The following is an 18,672-nucleotide window of genomic DNA, read 5'->3' as shown; positions in this document are numbered from 1 at the left end:
GTTGGAGATAACACAGCCCACTAAGCAGCCATAAACAGCTCCTGTTAGAGCACATTTGCACCTCAGCTTTTCCAAAGGGTCTCAGTTAATTACTGTGCACTGGCTCAGGAAAAACCTTGGCTTGGTGAGGTTGGCTTTGCTCAGCCTGCTCAGAACGTCCTTTCCCTCATTTCAGAGAGGGATTTTTTTTTTTTTTTTTGACAAGTGAAATCTCTACCTCCCCATTCCCAATTTTAATTGCGTCTTTTCTGCAATTCAAGGCAATGCTCTGATGCTCAGTGGCCTCCTCTTGCCCCTCAAAGGGAACCCCTCCCTGTTTGAGATCCACATCCCATCCCATCCCATCCCTTACCTGCTCCAGGCTCTCAATATCTGCCCGAAACCCCGAGAACAAAGGCACTTCCAACACAGCCATGTTTGAGGATCCAGAGTGCAGCCATCTTCCCATGGGAACAAGAAAGAGAGAAAATGGGAACAAACTCAAGATCCAAGACAACAAATGGAGAAACCGACTCCAGAAACAAACAAACAAAAAAATTAAAAGGCTCTCCTCGTTGAAGTGCTTGTGGAAAGCCAGTTTATTTGGTTTTTAAAAATCCTCTTTTCTGCTTTTATTTAATAAAGTTATGCCCAGCTCACAGAGGGTAGGAGATGTCCTGGAACCCAGAGGGATGCAGCCACCTGTGGGGCTGCTTGCTTTCTTTTTCAATTGATCACTGAGAAAATGCACTTGGTGAAAGGAAATAAACCCTTGGAGTAGAAGAAACTTCTGCTCCACCCTCAGGGGAGGGCTGTAGATGGACTGTGGTGGGAGAGGGATGCTAATTCCCAACACCAGGCAAGGTCGTTCAGTCCTGGGGTTTCATAAATGGCTGTTTCACCCCTGACACTGAGAAAAGGGCTTTTGCTAATGAGCCAGCAAAGTCACTGCCTCGTTGGTGTTGGAGAGTTCACTGCCTTTATCATCCTCTAGTGTGTAACTGAAAACTCAGAAACCCCTCTGAAACCGAGTTGTTCTAAGCGTGCACAAAAAAAAAAAAAAAAAAGGGCTGTCAGGGCCATTGCAAAAATCTCAATTTCTGCAGCATGGCAGAGGAGTGTCCACCCTTAAGCAGCTCCTGGAATCCCAGAACAAGGCTCCTTTTCTCTGCACTGCCAGCAGCTGCCAGCCCTCCCTCCTTGGCAGCTCACCTGTTTGCTGTGCACCACCTGAGCTCACCAGCTCATGCCCAGCACTGAGCAAACACAGCTCCACAGCTTCCAGCACCAAATTTGCCAGCTCTGGGCTGGCTCCTGCAGGGCCCCTCAGCTCTGGGGGTGGTGACCTGGCTGAGGCTGAGCTGCTACACCCCACCCAAGGCCCACAGTAGCATGAGGTGGCCTGGGGTCAGAGCCAGCTGGCACTTCAGGGCTCCTCGGGACATTAAACCTCGTTAATTCCCGTCTAACTCCACGCTCCACACTCCCTAATAAATCGCACAGGATCCCTTTGCCTGCAGTTCCCCAGTCTCTGTTATTTATCACAGCTTTCTATTTTCCACCCTGTGTTCTCCCTGACCCTTCAGAAGTGCCCCAGGGACGTCACTGGGCATGACAACACTTCATTACATGCTGAGAACACCCTCTGCTCAAAATATCTCAGTTGTCATCCTTAGCTGCACTCCTCTCTTCACACTGCCTCAGCAAGATGATGATGGAGCTGAGAGCATCATTACAGGAAGAAGGGGAGGAAAGGAAGATTTCATTTGCTTTTGTTTCCTTTCCAAGCAATCCATCTCCTTGCACTGGGCTCCCTCTCAAATTTCTGTCTTAGCTCCAGCAATTCCCAGGGCAGAAGTTTCAGAACTAGCAGCAGAGAGGCTGTGCTGGTGCAGGGCAGCCTCCTCAGCATCTGACAAGGCTGCAGAATTTTATCCTCTCCCCAAAACAGGCTGGGGGCTTGGGCAGGGGGAGGAGAGGCTGGCACAATGGCATTGTGGCACTTGGGGACAGTGCCTGTGCCACAACACGGACGCGTGGGCCAGGGGCAAGTGCGGGACAGGGAAAACAGATCCCATCTTTTCCTGGGGTGATGCCTGAAGTTTTAACTTTCATGTTTTTCAGGTTCTGTGCTGCCCAGGGGTGCAGCTCTGAGCTCACAGTCGGTGTCACTCAGCTCTGCACACAGCAGGGACACAAAACAAATCCTTTTCCTGCTGATGACCAAGGACAACTCTCAGCCCCAACAGCACAAAGAAGGGTGGGCTGGAGGGAGGAACAAGAAGGATGGGACCTCACAGCCTGGAGCTGGAATTGGATAATTAAACCCCAATATATAAATGGACCAAAACTTATAAAAGTGTCAGACCTCGTGACCATTTGTCCATTTTGTGACCATTTTGGGCCCACCTTGGGTGCAGCCCTGGTCAGGCCCTGTCCTGTCCAAGGTGTACCCTAAAGGCCTTTTAATAAATATCTACTTTATTCTCCAGCTCTGTCCAGTCTGTTTCAGGTCAGCCTTCCCAAGGCATCAGGGGCACTGCAGCTCTGCTCAGCTCTGCAGTCTCTGCAGAAAGGAAGGGGACAGAAACTGATAGGGGAGCCAGAGTTTCCCATTAAACTCTGATAGGGCAGCTACAATTTTCCATTTCCATCTGAGCCACTCACTGGAGTTCTCCTGTTGGAGGTCAGCGAAGCAGAAGCCCCCTGCCCTGCCACCATCCAGGTCAGAAACATGCAAATTAGTTGTGAATTTCTTGGGAATGGTTTCTGCTGCTGCACAGCAGGATGCTGTGAGCCCTCCTGATTTACTCTGGTTATGGTTTTATCTCTCTTGGGTCAAATTCCCAACAACCTCCCTAAAAATCAAACACTTTACAAAGAGATCAGCAACCCCTGATGGCTGCAGCAGCACCATGGTGTTTAAGCAAAACTTGGAAGTGGATTTAACACAGGTCAGAAGCTATTCTTGCTGCTGTTAGCCAAGCTGTTTTCTCACAGTAACTTGAGTTTTCCAATCTATAAAATGAGACAGAACTGCTCATGTGTCTGTAAAGTGCTTTGAGAGCTAGAAATGAAACTTCTGGATCATGCCAGAACTTTTAAAAGTTATTTTACATTTCATTATATGGAGCAAGAAGATAAGGACTTTGAGAGCTTATTAACAAATATCTGCATGTATTGTGCCTTTACCACAGATTCCAAACTCATACCATGGCAACACAAGCATCTTCTGTTCGGTTTTTGGTATCCAAAACTGAACGACTAAGGAGCTCAAATAATAAAGTGAAGTCAGTAATATTTATAAAACTATTGACACAATTAAGATGTTAGTTAACCAGTTGAATTTACCTTGCTCTTTGAGGCTTTAAAGAAAACAATCCAGAAATTTTTCTTTTCATCCTTATACAAGCAAATCACATCACATTTGTGATTTTCAGGGTTTGGAGAGGCAGTAATGGAACTCAGTGATAAAACCTCAAGGCATTGTTCTTATTCCTCTACCTTTGACACACACTTGGCATGGACATGATCAGGAATGACCTTGGAATGACTGTCCTATAACACACAGTGGTGGCTGGAAGTTCTGCCTTAGCCTGCTTGAGATCCAGGCAGTGCAGCAAGAGAGAACTCGGTGCTTGCCCTGGCACAGAGGGGCTGATCAGCAAAAATCCTGATTTTCAGTTAACAAATATTCATAGAACTCTCTCTAGACCTGCCTGAACTCTCACTTCTAGGTCCTATTTTGATTTTTTTTTTTAATTCTCCTCTCTTCCAGTTGTTTCTGCAGAAGTGGAAATGACATCTTATGCCCTTCTGACCTACACACTCCTGGGGGACGTGGCCTCCGCAGCACTCCCTGTGGTCAAGTGGCTCTCACAGCAGAGGAATGCACCGGGAGGATTCTCATCTACTCAGGTGGGCTACTCAAAAACCAAAACCAAGCACCAGAAACCAAACGTCCCGTGGGGAGCAGGACTGGCATTTCCTACTGTGGTTGCCATGAGACACGTCATGAGACAGCCATGCACCTCAGAGTGCTTCAATAAAACATCAGAAGGCTTCAAGCATCAGCTCTTTGTTATCTAAAAGTCCTTCATAGCTTTTCTCTATAGCAATCCCATGTTGAGCTCCACACAGCTCTCAGGGTCTGCTCATTTATGCAGCAGCTAGTCTGTAGACTCAATGCCTCAACTCTTCTTCTTCCCTCTTCCTTCTGCAGTTCTGGCTCACTCCTTCCTGTCCCGATGACTGCTGCCTAGCCCTGTCTCTTGTACAGTGTCTCACCCTGTCTGTCCCTGGCACTGTTGGAACCCTGGAGGCTGAGGATTTCAGGATTTCTGTGCTGAGGGGCATTGACCCTCAGGCAGCCACTGCATTTGACTTGAGGCCGTGGAACAGGGTTCTGAAATTGAGTGATGGCACTGGGGTGGTGGGGGTGTAGTTTGAATGGTATTGTGTGATCTCACTGGGTGGAAAACTTAGAATTTAGGGTTTTAGTATATAGTCGTATATGCGAAGCAATATGGAGGATTTTGGGCATTGTCTAAGTCCTTCTTTGCCTTCTTCTTCTTGGTTTTGGGCGGTTTTTTCTAATTGGGTGAAAAAGGCATTGCAGACCTTGGGTGGTCATTATTGAGTCAAAAGTATAAATAATATAGGTGTCACCTCATTGTTGGGTGATTAGTGCTTAAATAACCATGGAAAGTGTTAAAGGCATTTTCCATTTTCTATCTTGCTGGTCAGAGCTCACAATTTGTGAGGCTGTGATGTAGATAAGAGTTAATAAACACCGAGTCCGAACGCGAGGACTGCGACTCCCGTGTGTTAATCCCATCTCTAACATGAGGAGACGAAGATAAAAACCTCACATCACACAACCTCCTATCCCTACCTCCAAGTGACTCCAGCTGCCACTCCTTCCCAGCTAACTCCCTCTTTTATCACACCCACAGCTGTGCTGGCAAGGCTGTTCCTACTCTCCGATAATTAACACAGCTGCAGTACACTGGGGGCAGGATTGCCTTCAGCACTTTCTCCGGCTGTCTCCCCACATCCCACCTGGTGCAGGTCTCCAGGATGACCTTGTACTCGCGGTGGTCCTGGTCCGAGGCGGGGTCCTCGTCGTCCCCCAGGGCCCTGTCCCTGTCCCCCCGGGCAGGGCCCAAGCGCAGCGGGGCCGGCGCCTGCAGGTGCTGCTCTGACTTGGGCTCCTTCAGGTTCACCAGCAGCTGGAAGGCTGGTTTGGCGATGGGGTCAGGCACATTGTAAGTGACATCGATCTGCAGGGGGAACGGGAACGCAAAACATGTCAGGGCGGTTAATTACAGCTGCAGTGTTTCTAAGTGTCTACAAATGTCCCAAAAGGACCAGCACAGACACAAGATCTCTTCAGAGCTGGGGAATGGCAGGCACAGAGGCAACAGAGGCTTCACCACAGTTATATCTCTATATAAGCTCTACCAGAGCTGGTACAGTCGCATTCACTTCCTAAATTCCAGCAGCACCACGTTACAGAACTGTTTTGAGAGGAGTTCGAAGTGTAAGTCCCTCCTCGCAGGAAAGTGGGATTACAAAAGCAGCAAACAGGCTGAGAGGTTAGAGATCATCTGCTCCCATGCTTTCTCCAGCCCCATGACAACCTTACCTGCATCAGACAGCAGCCTTCACCCTTGGCACTCACAAACAGCCCTGTTGGAATACTGGGGATCTGGGGAGAATGCACAGGTGAGGCACACACAAGACAAGGCACTCAGAATGGAAATGAATATTAAATTTAGCTCTATTCTGTACAAAATACCCTTATAAAGGACACTGCAGAAGTGGAGTGAGCATGGCATAGTCTCTTCACCACCTGCACTTACAATGGCAGAGACAAAGAGCAGCACAAAATAAACATCAGGCATTGGCTGTGGTGAAAAATGCCTTTTATCAGGAGTGCTGTCTCCCTCATTGCAGAATCCAGCCACAAACCCACAGAAAGTCCCACGGGTCTCAGTGCTTAACTTTTACCATCACTGATCCGAGTCCTCTTTCAGAACCCAGCTCAAGTGGATTGCTTTAAAAATCTGCCTGCACAAAACCACCTACCACTGCAGTCTGAAGGACTTTTTTATTCATCTTGTTAAGCTCAAAGGTCTCCTGGTAGTCCAGGTTAGTAGAAGCCAAGGAAATGGTCAGGTTGACTCCTCCAACATAAGAAAGGATGGCATATTCAGCCAGAGCCTGTAGGGCCACACAAGTGTCCTAGGGGCCAGAAGAGGGAGAAATCAGAATAGTGAAGAATACAGGAGCACAGCCAACTTCCAAACAGCTCTGCTCAGCTCCAGTTGCCAGGATCTTCCTTATTAATTCATTTGGCAAAAGAAACACCAGGTTTTGCTCGCTTTTCCTATCAAAGGCACCTGTGAGGACAAAGTCTGGGTTCCTTTCACATTACCAGTCCAAGGAGGAAGCAGTAAAGAGTGCTGGAAAGTTTTTCTTCTTACCGGAACACAAACAATTTCTGTCAGGAAGATGGAAACTCTGCATTCTCCATTCCTGAATCAACTGACAATGCATGCATCCCAGCTACCTTTTCCAGAGGCAGCCCACCTGAGTAGATGAGAATCCTCCCAGTGCATTCCTCTGCTGTGAGAGCCACTTGACCACAGGGAGTGCAGAGGCCACGTCCCCCAGGAGTGTGTAGGTCAGAAGGGCATAAGATGTCATTTCCACTTCTGCAGAAACAACTGGAAGAGGGGAGAATTAAAAAAAAATAATCCAAATAGCACCTAGAAGTGAGAGTTCAGGCAGGTCTAGAGATAGTTCTATGAATAGTTATTAACTGAAAAATAATTCTAAAAAGTTAAGAGTCTGTAGAAGTAAACACAGGGAAAGGGAAGTTAAAATGTCTGCACCCAAGGTGCTTCACCTCCCTAAGATATCTCTGCTTTCAACATAAGCTTCCCTTCAAGCAATAGATAACCAATAATAGAGATATTCACACAATAGATAAACTCCTTCCTCTTGACTGTATCCCACAAGTAATTCCGCTCCCACTCCAGTCCTACTCTGCTGCTGCCCACACTGTTGTCTTGCCCTAGAGATTTTCATACATTATCCAGTCAGATCCCTCTTGAGCATTGCTGCACCTACATCACATCCAAAGAGTCAATGGCTTTAAGTGGCTTGAAAATGACAGCATCATTCCCTGCTTCTGTGGCTTTGAGAGCCAAAGTCTAGAAAAATCAGCTGAAGTGTCAGTGACCAGTGATACAATCCTTAGGGTCCATTTGAAAACACAAAGATAAATAGCTCTAAAATTAAATATATTTTAATTCCCTCAGATTTCCATTTCGAATTATTATTACTCCTTGACAGAAGAGTGAGAGCCACCTGGGATTCTGTCTTCATAAAGCTGGAGTGAAAGCTGATGAGACAGCTGAGGCTGAAAAACCTGTTCTGTCTGGACCACATCTTGCTCTGTCTCATTTATTCTTTCAGCATAATGCTACCTGCCTTTTCTGAGCTCTCTTTCCTCTGGACCCTCCCCTGGCTGAGTGACAATTTCAGAATACCTTGTATTTTGGAAACAATTCGCTCCAATACATGCAGGGTGGTGTGGCAGCCCCTGCCCTTTTCTCTGCCTTTGCACTGCAGGTTCCCAATTACCTGATTGAGAGAGTCCATCATTAAATCCCATGAAGGTGTCCTCATCAGTGACAAGGGTTCCTGTGAGGCTCCAGTGTGTAAAGCCATCTAGGAGAGGAGGGCGGTGGGACATGGGTGTTATTAGAGCAGGAGTGCAGCTGAGCCTCTGTGCATGGGAAGAGTCAAATCTCACTTTTGCATCAGCTTCGTGCCCTGAGCTGCCCCGTCCTTCCCCTTTTGGACACCCATCCCTGGGCAAGGGGCTCCCTTTGGAATGACGAAGATGGTTCAATGTGACAAATCGGGTAATTCTTGGATTTTGGACTAAAATACACCATGAGGGAATGTGAGGTGTTACAGGGCAAACTCTGTCACTGCCAGGAGAGCACTGCAGAGCCTCTGAACAACTTGAAATCACTCTGGTTAGAGAACAGTGCCGCTGAGCACTGGGGCTGTGGCCCTGATCTCTGTGTGGGCCATTCACTCATGAGTTGGTCCCTTGCAATTCAGGATATTCTGTAATTCTGCTGCACTTGCCTGCCTCCAGCATCAGCCCCACGTGTGGAACCCTCTCCAAAGACAGCCAGGAGCGCCCTCGCCTTACAAAGCCAAACTGTGCCGTGAGGAATCCCTCACCTGCCAGGGCCCATCCTCTCCAGCAGCTCAAGTGCAGCATTCAGGCTGTGTTTGGCTCTTCCTGGGAGGGGCAGAGCCCAGGGCTGGAGCTCCTGCCTTGGGTGATGGCCACGCTGGAGCCCAGATCTCCCACCCTGGGTGATGGCCACGCTGGAGCCCAGATCTCCCACCCTGGGTGGTGGCCACGCTGGAGCCCAGATCTCCCACCCTGGGTGATGGCCACGCTGGAGCCCAGATCTCCCACCCTGGGTGATGGCCACGCTGGAGCCCAGATCTCCCACCCTGGGTGATGGCCATACTGGAGCCCAGATCTCCCACCCTGGGTGGTGGCCACGCTGGAGCCCAGATCTCCCACCTTGGGTGATGGCCACACTGGAGCCCAGATCTCCCACCCTGGGTGATGGCCACGCTGGAGCCCAGATCTCCCACCTTGGGTGATGGCCATACTGGAGCCCAGATCTCCCACCCTGGGTGATGGCCATGCTGGAGCTCAGATCTCCCACCTTGGGTGATGGCCACGCTGGAGCCCAGATCTCCCACCCTGGGTGATGGCCACGCTGGAGCCCAGATCTCCCACCCTGGGTGATGGCCACGCTGGAGCCCAGATCTCCCACCCTGGGTGATGGCCACGCTGGAGCCCAGATCTCCCACCCTGGGTGATGGCCATGCTGGAGCCCAGATCTCCCACCCTGGGTGATGGCCACGCTGGAGCCCAGATCTCCCACCCTGGGTGATGGCCATGCTGGAGCCCAGATCTCCCACCCTGGGTGATGGCCATGCTGGAGCTCCTACCTTGTGTGATGGCCATGCTGTTCATCCTGCGCAGCGTCGCGGCCGCGGCGGGGCTGTGCAGCAGCGTCAGGGCGTAGGCACTCAGGGCAGTGGTGTAGGGGTCTTCTGCTGAGTACAGGTTGGACTCCAGGAAGTGTTTTGCTTTGTCAACAGCTGTTCTTTCTTCCTGCATTCACGGGGGAAAGAGCCCAGACAGATGTGCCAGTCTCAGAAGTTAAGAGTGGCTTTGTGACTTGTTACATTGTGCCCATTTAAAAAAAACCAACGGAGCAAAAAACTACGACAAAATCCAAGCAAAAACAACAACAAAACCCCACAATAAACTCAGAAAGATACATCTTGCTCTCTGCAGAACAGCATTGACACTTTCCCTAAGAAAAGCCATGCATCAAAAATTTTAAAAAAGGTGCAAACAGCAGAGGAAGAATGATTTAGACTGGCAATGGGACACGCTTTCCCCCCCTAAAGCTGAAGAAATTCTGTGCCCCTGCAAGGCAGCAGATGAACAGGGCAGGGGCGAGCTCTGTACTGTAGGTTTGATTGTGTTCCTGACACTCCAGAGCGTCTGGCAGACGCCAGAGGATAATAAAGGCCAAGGTTCCCAGGGGTCCCTGCAGCCAACAAACATGTTTTATTAACTCCCCCAATGACCTCACCAGGCAGGAACGTGGCTCTGATAATTTATAGAAACAATTTAATTGGACTTGATGTAATTTGGTTTCCTTTGATTTCCCTGTGGCACTAACCTTCCCCTTCCTCATTTCCTAGCTAAGATCATTAGGAGCACTCACAAATCTCCTCTAGGAAAACCATTAGAATCCACAGAAACTGCACTGCTGGGGCTGCCTTGACACACAGCAGCCCAGAGGGAGCATCACATCACTGCTCGGAGGGGGACACTGCTGACGGGGAGGCAGGAAGTTACTCTGTGAGCTCTGCGGGGTTTTCTGAATTTTTAATAAGGTTGAAAGCCTCCCACTCCAGCAAGGACAGAGGGTTAGGGGGCACCTGCCTGAAACAGCAGCCTGGTCTCACTCCTCGGGCTCCACAGGGATAGGTGAGGATTGCTGAGGTTATCAGAACTCCTGAAGGGGCACTGGCTGTTCTGACACCTCCACAAACTCTCGGGGTTGTGCCTGAATGGACCCTTTTGTCTGAGGGCAGATCACCAAGAGATGCTGCAACATCCACTGCACCTCCTCTCTTCACCTTCCTGTGCACAGCTCTGCCTGGGCACAGCCTCCACTGCCCTCTCCCTTGGCTGAAGAGCAAGGGAACGCCTGCAAGGGAGCATCCTCCCAGTCCTACTTAGTGGGAACGTGTCACCATAATCTTACCTAAACATCTCCATTCTAGTGAAACTGCAGGCTGGCAGAAACACGTCAGAGGGCAGGAGCACAGTTTTACCAGGGGTTTTAAGGAGGAATCCCTAAAACACCAGTTGTACTGGGAGTCTGGGGGTTTTTTCCAGTGGAATTGGCCGTTCCTACATAGCTGCTTTTTTGCAGTGTTCCTGCTCTGTCTCATTGCAAAGAACAGAAACATTTTTCTCCAGAGCCCTCAATCCAGCACTTCGCAAGAGCTTAGCTCTCCAAAGGCACTGTAATCTAACAGCAGTAGCATTTTGGCCACTGCAGCCAAGCCAGACCACAAGAGCTCCTTGGATCTCCAAGTTAAACTGCTTTTAGCACCAAGCCAGGATTTCTGAGTCTCTACAGGCAAGAGACCAGGATCTGCACAGGCTGCACTCACAGCTTGAAGCTAAGAGGCAGAAAACTCCTTTTGCAGTAATTTCTTGGAAAGGCTGAGGGATGGGGCTGCAGGGAGGTGTTTTGCTCTGGTGGAATAATCACAAGCTGATGGCTGAAGGGTGGGAGACCACCTTGAACGATTTCAGGACAGATTCCTGTACTTCAGAACAATCCCAAGGCTTCTAGCAGCCTCTCTCTCTTCCCTGGGTGCTGTCAGTCATTCTAGAGAGCATAGAACCTCTGAAGGCAAACAGCAGCAAAATGAAGTTTAAAAAAATAAAAAAAAAAAAGAACAGAGAGAATTTTTGGAGGTGTTTCAACCAAGTTTTTGTTACCTCAGAAGTGACACCTGTTTCCAGAAGAGATGCAACCACATAAGCTGTCAGGGAGATCTTCCCATGGATCCCACCCTGGAAGGGCAAACAACACAAACCACTGGATGAAAACTAGAGAAAAGGACACTGGAGGAGAAAAAAAGAGACTTTGAAGCAATACAAAGGATGTGTTAGAACTAGAGGAGAAGATGAAGCATCACCAAATTTCTTTTCCTTGCACGCAAGGAGTACAAAATTTGGGATCCCAATCCCACACTGGTTGGAGCCAGGACACATTTAATGCAGTATTTTGTAAGACTTCACACCTTGCTTTCCATCCCCTGGGGACACCCCACAGACACATTCTGATAGGCCTTTTATAACTGAAATTCCCCTGGTTCACCCTGTAGTATTCCAGCCTTTCGAGTGCAAAATTCCTATTCAAACTGCATCGCTTTGTGCTCTAATAATAACCTTAAAAATGTCCTTGCTGCAAGTTGATCCTGTGTGATTTTTACCTGGATGTCCTTGTTTAGTATCCTGCCCATAGCAGGGAAGGAACCATCTTCTTTCTGGTGCTGGATGATCCAGTCTTTGGCAGCTGTGAGTTCTTTGGGGTCAATGAAAATAAACCCACGAGACTGAGCAAAGGACTTGAGGACAAAAGCTGTTAACCTGTAAAAATGAATCAACCATCTTTACTGAGAAAACAAATTCAGAATAAAGTTTCTGTAAGGAAAAAATCCCACATTCTTAAAAAGCAGAAATTGAAAAAAATTTTGTTGGGAAACATTAAATGTTGTTGTTAAAATGTTCATGGGACGTAAAAGCACCCAAACACTGTCCAGGCTTTGGATAAGAGAAGGACTAAAGGACAACAACCTAAATTGAAAAGTAGAACTCAGAGGTGTATTTTTCAAAATTATGGCACACCCTGAAATATTCTTTTTTATCCCAAATTACTAAAGTTTTTAAGCTAAGAAACAATATTTTAAAATTAGGAATCAATATATTTCTCATAAGAAATCCAGATCTTTTCCTCAAGCCTGAAGCTGCATTACACTTTATACAGAATTAAGACTTAAGAAAGCACCAGAAGTGTTTTTGGAATTCTAAACCTCTGACAACAAGTGTGAGCACTGGCCAGCTTCAGGGGGATTGAGTCATTGCATTTACAAGCCCCTGAGGAATGGGAGGGTAGCAAACACTGCTGCCTGGCAAGGGATTTTTGGAGTATTGAGTAATTCTTTGTCACCACATTTCACATGCAGGGGCTGGGATGAGAGTTCCCTGTCCCGGGCAGAGCGAGGCAGCACAGCTGGTCCTCCCCTGCCATGAGCTGGGGACAGGAATCTGTGACAGCCCAAACTGGGATGGAGCAGAGGGATGGAGGCCAGGATCTCCAGAACTGAGCCCTGGGGGTGGTGACACCAGGGCTGATGTCACACAAACCTGCCAGGCTCATGGGGACAGTAGTGACAGCAGCTGACCCCGCAGGTTCACACTCCCGGCTCTCCTGCGGTGTGAAAGGTCCTGCCCTTATTCCCAGAGCACAAACCCGCCCGGTTCCATCCAGGAGGCACAGGAGGATTCCATCCCACTGTACAAGGATGTCCTCGAGGGGTTTTGGGGTTGGTTTTGGTGGGTTTTTTACCTACCCTGAGAGAAGCCTCTGGCACTTGTAGGGACAGCACATTTCCCTGTACCTGCTTCAGGTAAAACTCCATTCCCTTAATGGAATCAGGTGCTTAAATGCTCCATAATTGCTACTCCAATTGTAGATATGATCCTTAACTACTGCTTGGTGCCTGAAACCTGGACTAATTGGCAGATTGATCTCTTTTAACTGCTCCTGAGACCTGAATCACCTACCACACATCACCTTATGTCGTCAGAGCACTCAGCAGCACTGTACAGCAGTTCTGTAGTCACTGAATATTATTGCATTATTTCTGTTCTCCGCTGTGTGTGACACCATGAGAAAAAGCTGGAAAATCACTCCTCTTTCCCAGGCAATTGAGTATTTTTCCTGTTTAGAAAGCCCTTAGCACATTTCTAACTCTGTTTTAAATAGCCACTCACCACATGCTCCCTGATGAGTCCCTCTCCCCAAAAGCACTGTAGGAGCCATCCTGCCTCTTGTAGGTCAGCTGGCGTTGGTAGCCTGCAAGTCACAAAAGAATTGGGGGAGTCCAAAATCTCCTCACACAGAGAAAAACGAGCATTTGAAGTGAATGAAGGCTCAGAACATCTGGAACACGTGTAAGGGATTCTGCTGCCCGAGGCAGCTTCTTATTCTGCTCTGAGAGCCAGCCCTGCGTGCAGTTCATCCAGAAATCTGCTCAGGATAACATATGGGACATTGCAGCTCCTGCCTTTTGGACACTGGAAATGCTAAAAATCTGATACTTCTCTGAAAAAAAATGCATTACCAAAAGGTTTTTACTTAAGCATACAGCCACTCTCCTTCCATTTTACTTCCATTTACAAATGAAAATGTTTTGCCTGTGACATTACAGCTGGATTCGGACCTTTCCCAAAGCTGTTGCTTGGAACAACTTCACGTAACATAAGAACAACAGCTGTGATCTCAGAGCACGTGAACACCTCCCAGCCACAAGGGCTGTCCCAAGGCTGGTTTTAGAAATCATTATTAACAAGGTGAATGCTGAAGATAAGAACTCTCTCCTGGAATGTCTTCTGAGGTTGAAAATGAAAAAAGGGTAGAAATGCTCTTTCTACCAGGAAAATGATTGGCTTCTCAAACCTGTTTGCCGACAGCCATGCCCACCCTAGCAAAGCCTCCACATGGATGGATACACAAAGCACGCTTGGATAAAGCTCTGAAACACCCACTGGAGTCAAACCCTCCAGGATTGATATTTCTGATAAGGAAAAGTCCAATTTGCAAGAAGATTGTTTCAAAAAAGACATTTAATGCCTGCTGAATTCTGCAGCACAGGAGGACGTGTTTTATTCCACACCACATGATGTTTTTCTGGGAGGGGATTTTTGTTTCCTTTCTGGAGGTGAAGTTTCTTTGCTGACCTCTGCAGATCCAGGCAGCTCCTCAATCCCTGAGAAGAGGCTGCCCGTGACTCCCACCCTTCCCAGTCGCTCTGTAGCCCCCCAGTGCTCACAGGGACTGGCCTGGAAAATGGGAGGAATGAAGACCTAGAGATTGATGATGCTCTTGTGGTCACCACATCCTTGTCTGGGGGGGGTGGGACAGGTACAAATACCTGGCAGAAAGCCCAAGTAATGGTATTATTTTTTCCTTCCTCCAAAAAATATGTGTTAAATTAAACTGCTTTTTTTCCCCCCTGCAGCCCTCAGGTATGATTTACTACTGAGCACTTCCTGCTTAAACAGCTCCTCAGTGTTCCTTTCCAGCGTGTAAACGGACACATTCAATCCTAACATTTTATACCGCTCTTCTCATTGTTTCTGTTCTTCTCTTTTTGAATGGTCATGGTGCCAGTACGGCCAAGGCTGTGGGTTTGACTCCTGTATGGGCCATTCATTCCAGAGCTGGACTCTGATCACAGTGGGTCCCTTCCAGCTCAGGATATTCTGTGATTCTGAGCTGAATTCACACTTCTTTGCTCTTGCTGTTATTTTTCTCTGCTTGTTGGTTGGGAGTGGCACAGACTTTATGTCTTGCTTGCTCTTCTGAACCCTCCTCCTTTCTAAACACTCTGGATGCTGGGGCTCACTGGAGAGGTTCCTCTCTCTAGTTTGCCCCTGTTCACCTGCTTTTTTCTTTTTTTTTTTTTTTTGTGGGAAAATAGAAAAAATACTGACTGGTTTAGCCTAGGTCACTTCTAAAGAAGAAGGAATACACGGGAATTGTTTGGTATCAGCATTTTCCATGATGGATGATTAAGGGATGAAGAAGTTTTCTGGCTTGGTAAATCACAAAAGCTTCCTAGAGTGAGCATTTCCCATCTAAACCTTATACTTGGCAGGGCTCCAGTAAACACAGAAGGGTTTAAAACTCTTGGGGGTTTCTTCCGTAAGGGTTAATTAGCAAACAGAGTTTGGAGCCAAAAACCTGGATGGTTTGCAGATTCATAAAAAGAAACAAAAGCAAATGATGTTGCAAAGGAAACACTGACTTGGGCCATTAACAAATTCCCTTTGCCTCAGTGCTCCCAGCAAGCACAGAAAATTACAAGTGAAATGACCGGAGCCAGGCAGAGGAAGCAGCACTGGGCTTTTGCTGCTGAACACAAGAAATATCTCACATATTACATTTTATATTTATATTTTCAGAGGAGAACCACCTAACCCTGTCACCTCTGATTTCATGACATGACTATTGTCTGACTCATACACAAGAGAGCTTTGTCCCTTTGGGTCACTCTTGGTTTTAATGATCTCTGAATTCTTACTTGTCCTGAGAATTGCACTTAGTTATAAAACTATTTTGCACGTGGCTCTCCCCAAAACAAATGTTGAGAAAAACAGTGGAAAAAAAAAAAAGAAAGGTTGTTTTGAGCTTCTTGGTAAAGTAGGACAGGACACTGAAAGGACAGATAACCTAGAGCCATGTAATGAAGACTTTTAACTACTTTGGATACTAAATTTTGATTTTTAGTATACTGTTACTAAGAGAATACTGTTTAAAAAAAGTCCAGAAAAGAGCCCTAACTCTAGTGACTTAAGGCTTGAAAAGACAATTTACAAATAAGGCAAAACCCCCTAAATATACAGATTTTTGCTAAATTTCATTTTCCATTAATTTCAAAAATGTTTAAGCATAGAAATCAGCTAAGGGAAAAAAAAAGATAAAGATAAATCAATGAACATCTGAACTAGGAATTACTGAGAGGAAACACAGGTTACACATCAAGGGAAAACATCTTGCCATCAAAATCCCTCAGACTGTGAGATTATCCTGTAAGAAATGATGAACCCTCATCACTTGGGCTATTCTTGATTAGAAGAAGTGACATGCAAAGTAAAACGATTAATTCAAAGCCTTTTCTCCATCTGTAAATCTAATTGAAATGAGTTACCTTGAACAAGGTAATCGGTAGCTTCAACCTCCACCTCGTGACTGAGCTGCTTGGTTTTCTGCAGGTATTTCAGGACAAAGACATTGGGGGCAAAATGGATCATGTTCTGCTCCCCACAGCCAAAGGGCAACCTCAGCAGGTTGTCCAGGTTGTTCAGAGTAGGACCCATCACATCTCCTGTTTGAGAAAGAGGGGAAACGTTCAGGATCAGGCAAATTAAAGTTTCCTCTTGGTGTTCTCTGATTAGCCCCCACCTCACTGCGCTAATACCTCCTGGCTGCCCCAGACTCAGCTCAGATAAACTGTGACATAATTGGGAAGTCCTTCAGCTGTTAAGTCTTAGCCTGTTGGAACCCTGGGAGCTGAGAATTTTGGGCTCTTTGAGATTGAGAATTTCAATCTCTTGTTGGATTAAAGAAATTCCACATTCACAGCATTTGATTATCCATGACTTCCCAGTTTAGAACACAGCACAATTTGTGATGAGGATGACAATGAAATAAATACCATGAACTGTAACAGACAGAGCCCCTGCAAAGCCCCTCACATGGCATCAACTTCGAGCCACTGTCAACCCAAACAGGCTTCAAACAAGTGACAAAGAAACCCCAAGGAATCATCTGCCCCAGAATTAAGCAGTAATAAACCTTTTAAAGTGCCTGTGACTATCTTATCTGGTGTGCATTACTCAAGTACTGGTCAGAAGTAACAGCTGGAGCATCTGTTCACATTTGATAACGGGTACCTAAGTGATACCTCCTGATAATTGATACCTATTATTGAAGCCGTAGCTCTTTCTGATCCTGGAATTATGTTGTGGGGAACTCCAAGAGTAAATGCTTCATTGTGATTTTCATCAGTCTCTTCTTTTCTCCAAATTTTAAACTCTCCCATTGACCCCCAGCCTGTGGAAAAGCCAATGTACTTCACCTCAAGCTGTTTGGGGACTGTCCACTCCACAATAATAGATTCGTTTAGCAGCCGAGTACCGTGGCCAACCTGAAAGGGACAAGACACCATGGATCAGGATATTGAGAGAGATGAGACCACTGAGATGCTCTTTAAATCTTGATTTATTTCTCTGATCTTCTATAGTCTCACGGAGGAGTGAGAACATCTTCGCAGCATAGGCCAGAAGTTTGTGGTCAGGGGCCACAAGACCACTGGTTACAAGGTGTTTTAAAGGTTTATTAGCCAAGAAAGTACTATACAAAGATTGTTTCTACTTTCACACCAATCCCTAATTAAATTATCTCACAGGTCTTGCCGCAACGTGGACCTTCTTAACCAATCATCCAATGACACACAAACCTACTTGCTACACCTTAAAACTTTTTACTATTTCTGTAACTACTTCGATATCCAAACTTTGAAACTTTAAAACTTTCCACTACCTAGCTTAACACGCTTCTATCTATACTACAAACCCATGTTCTTGCTTATGTTCTTTAAATCTTGAAGCCTTTTCCAAGGTCTCAGGTCGAGCCCTGTGCTCATTTCTGAGTTTGAGCCCGTATGCTCAAGGTTTTGACAGTTTTCTGTGCCTGGATTTCCCACAGCCATGGAGTTCCAAGAGCCCCTACATGTGAAGTGACTCTGCCACGTGTGCTGGGACACCTCCCAGCTCAGATGTGCACTGCAGATGCAGCAATGCCTCTTCTCTTTCCAACCCACAAAGCAATCCAAGGAAATTCAATGGGAATTCCACAGGCTTGGCCCTCAAGGTTTTCATCACTGAAAATGTCGAGGACTGAGGTGCTGAGAACATAACGGTGGCAAAAGCAGATTTGTTCTGATCACAGCAGCCTGAGCTGGGCTTCAGAGGGAAAAGGCATCAGGAATGAAGCTCCCACCTTTGACAACAAGGAAAAACTGCTCTGTGTGTGCTCAAACTCTGTTTAAAAAGAGACTTCCAGACCATAACACAGAAGAATTCAGTACCTGGATAACTCCATTTTTCCAGCTGATCCAGAAGCTGCGGAACTCATCCCAGGAGAGGATGCCAGGTGTGTCCCTGCTGGCCACTGGCTCTCCCATTTTGCTGATGGAAATCCAGGTTTTGGTGTTTTGCTGTCCCCCGATGACGATCTCTGTCATCTCTGCCATGTCGTGGGGGCCAGAGGACAGGGCCAGGTGAGCATCGTTGTGAGCCTTCACAGCAATGTCAAAGTGGCTCATCTGGGCTGGTTTCTGCATGTACTGGTACTCATACTTGTTAGGTGTGGAAATGTGTATTTTCTCTAGTCAGAAAAACAAGGGAATGTTGTAAGAATTAGAGCTCATCTTACAGGCATCCAAAATAACCCCTGGCTGATAAGTGAAATTCAAACAGGCCTTTCCTAAGTACATGTTTGGTTTTTTTTTTTTCCCCCAGCTTCCTTTAAGTATTAAATACATATGGTTGTTTCTTCTCATCTTTTATTTTACCCCCTTCAAGGCAGAAAATCCTTCAAACTGTTCAGCTGAATTTCTTCTGAACTCAGTAAGTGATTTTTCAGTTCTAACTTAGCGGTCAAAAGCATCTCTGTTTAGCTACTGGAGCCAACT

The 18,672-nt window shown here is 46.8% G+C and overlaps 1 protein-coding gene across 3 annotated transcripts in view; it reads right to left on the bottom strand.

Moving 5' to 3' along the window:
* Positions 1–18,672, bottom strand: part of CPAMD8 (C3 and PZP like alpha-2-macroglobulin domain containing 8) — a 59,256-nt gene that overhangs the window by 16,320 nt on the left and 24,264 nt on the right. For all 3 annotated transcript variants that reach the window (XM_066205531.1, XM_066205530.1, XM_066205529.1), the window contains exons 24-36: positions 18,067–18,365; positions 16,899–17,124; positions 16,126–16,302; positions 13,187–13,268; positions 11,623–11,779; positions 11,126–11,200; positions 9,040–9,205; positions 7,633–7,719; positions 6,574–6,710; positions 6,070–6,225; positions 5,627–5,689; positions 5,041–5,261; positions 353–440 (exon numbers count right to left, since the gene is read on the bottom strand). In XM_066205531.1, the coding sequence (XP_066061628.1) occupies positions 353–440; positions 5,041–5,261; positions 5,627–5,689; positions 6,070–6,225; positions 6,574–6,710; positions 7,633–7,719; positions 9,040–9,205; positions 11,126–11,200; positions 11,623–11,779; positions 13,187–13,268; positions 16,126–16,302; positions 16,899–17,124; positions 18,067–18,365 (1,934 nt within the window). The remainder of the gene's footprint in view (positions 1–352; positions 441–5,040; positions 5,262–5,626; positions 5,690–6,069; positions 6,226–6,573; positions 6,711–7,632; positions 7,720–9,039; positions 9,206–11,125; positions 11,201–11,622; positions 11,780–13,186; positions 13,269–16,125; positions 16,303–16,898; positions 17,125–18,066; positions 18,366–18,672) is intronic.

This window comes from Chamaea fasciata, unplaced genomic scaffold (assembly GCF_029207755.1).
Source record: "Chamaea fasciata isolate MVZ Bird 193981 ecotype frontalis unplaced genomic scaffold, bChaFas1.0.hap1 SCAF_28, whole genome shotgun sequence".
Lineage (NCBI taxonomy): Eukaryota > Metazoa > Chordata > Aves > Passeriformes > Sylviidae > Chamaea > Chamaea fasciata.
The sequence above is the reverse complement of the archived record's forward strand: the minus strand, read 5'-3'. Positions and strand labels throughout refer to the sequence as shown.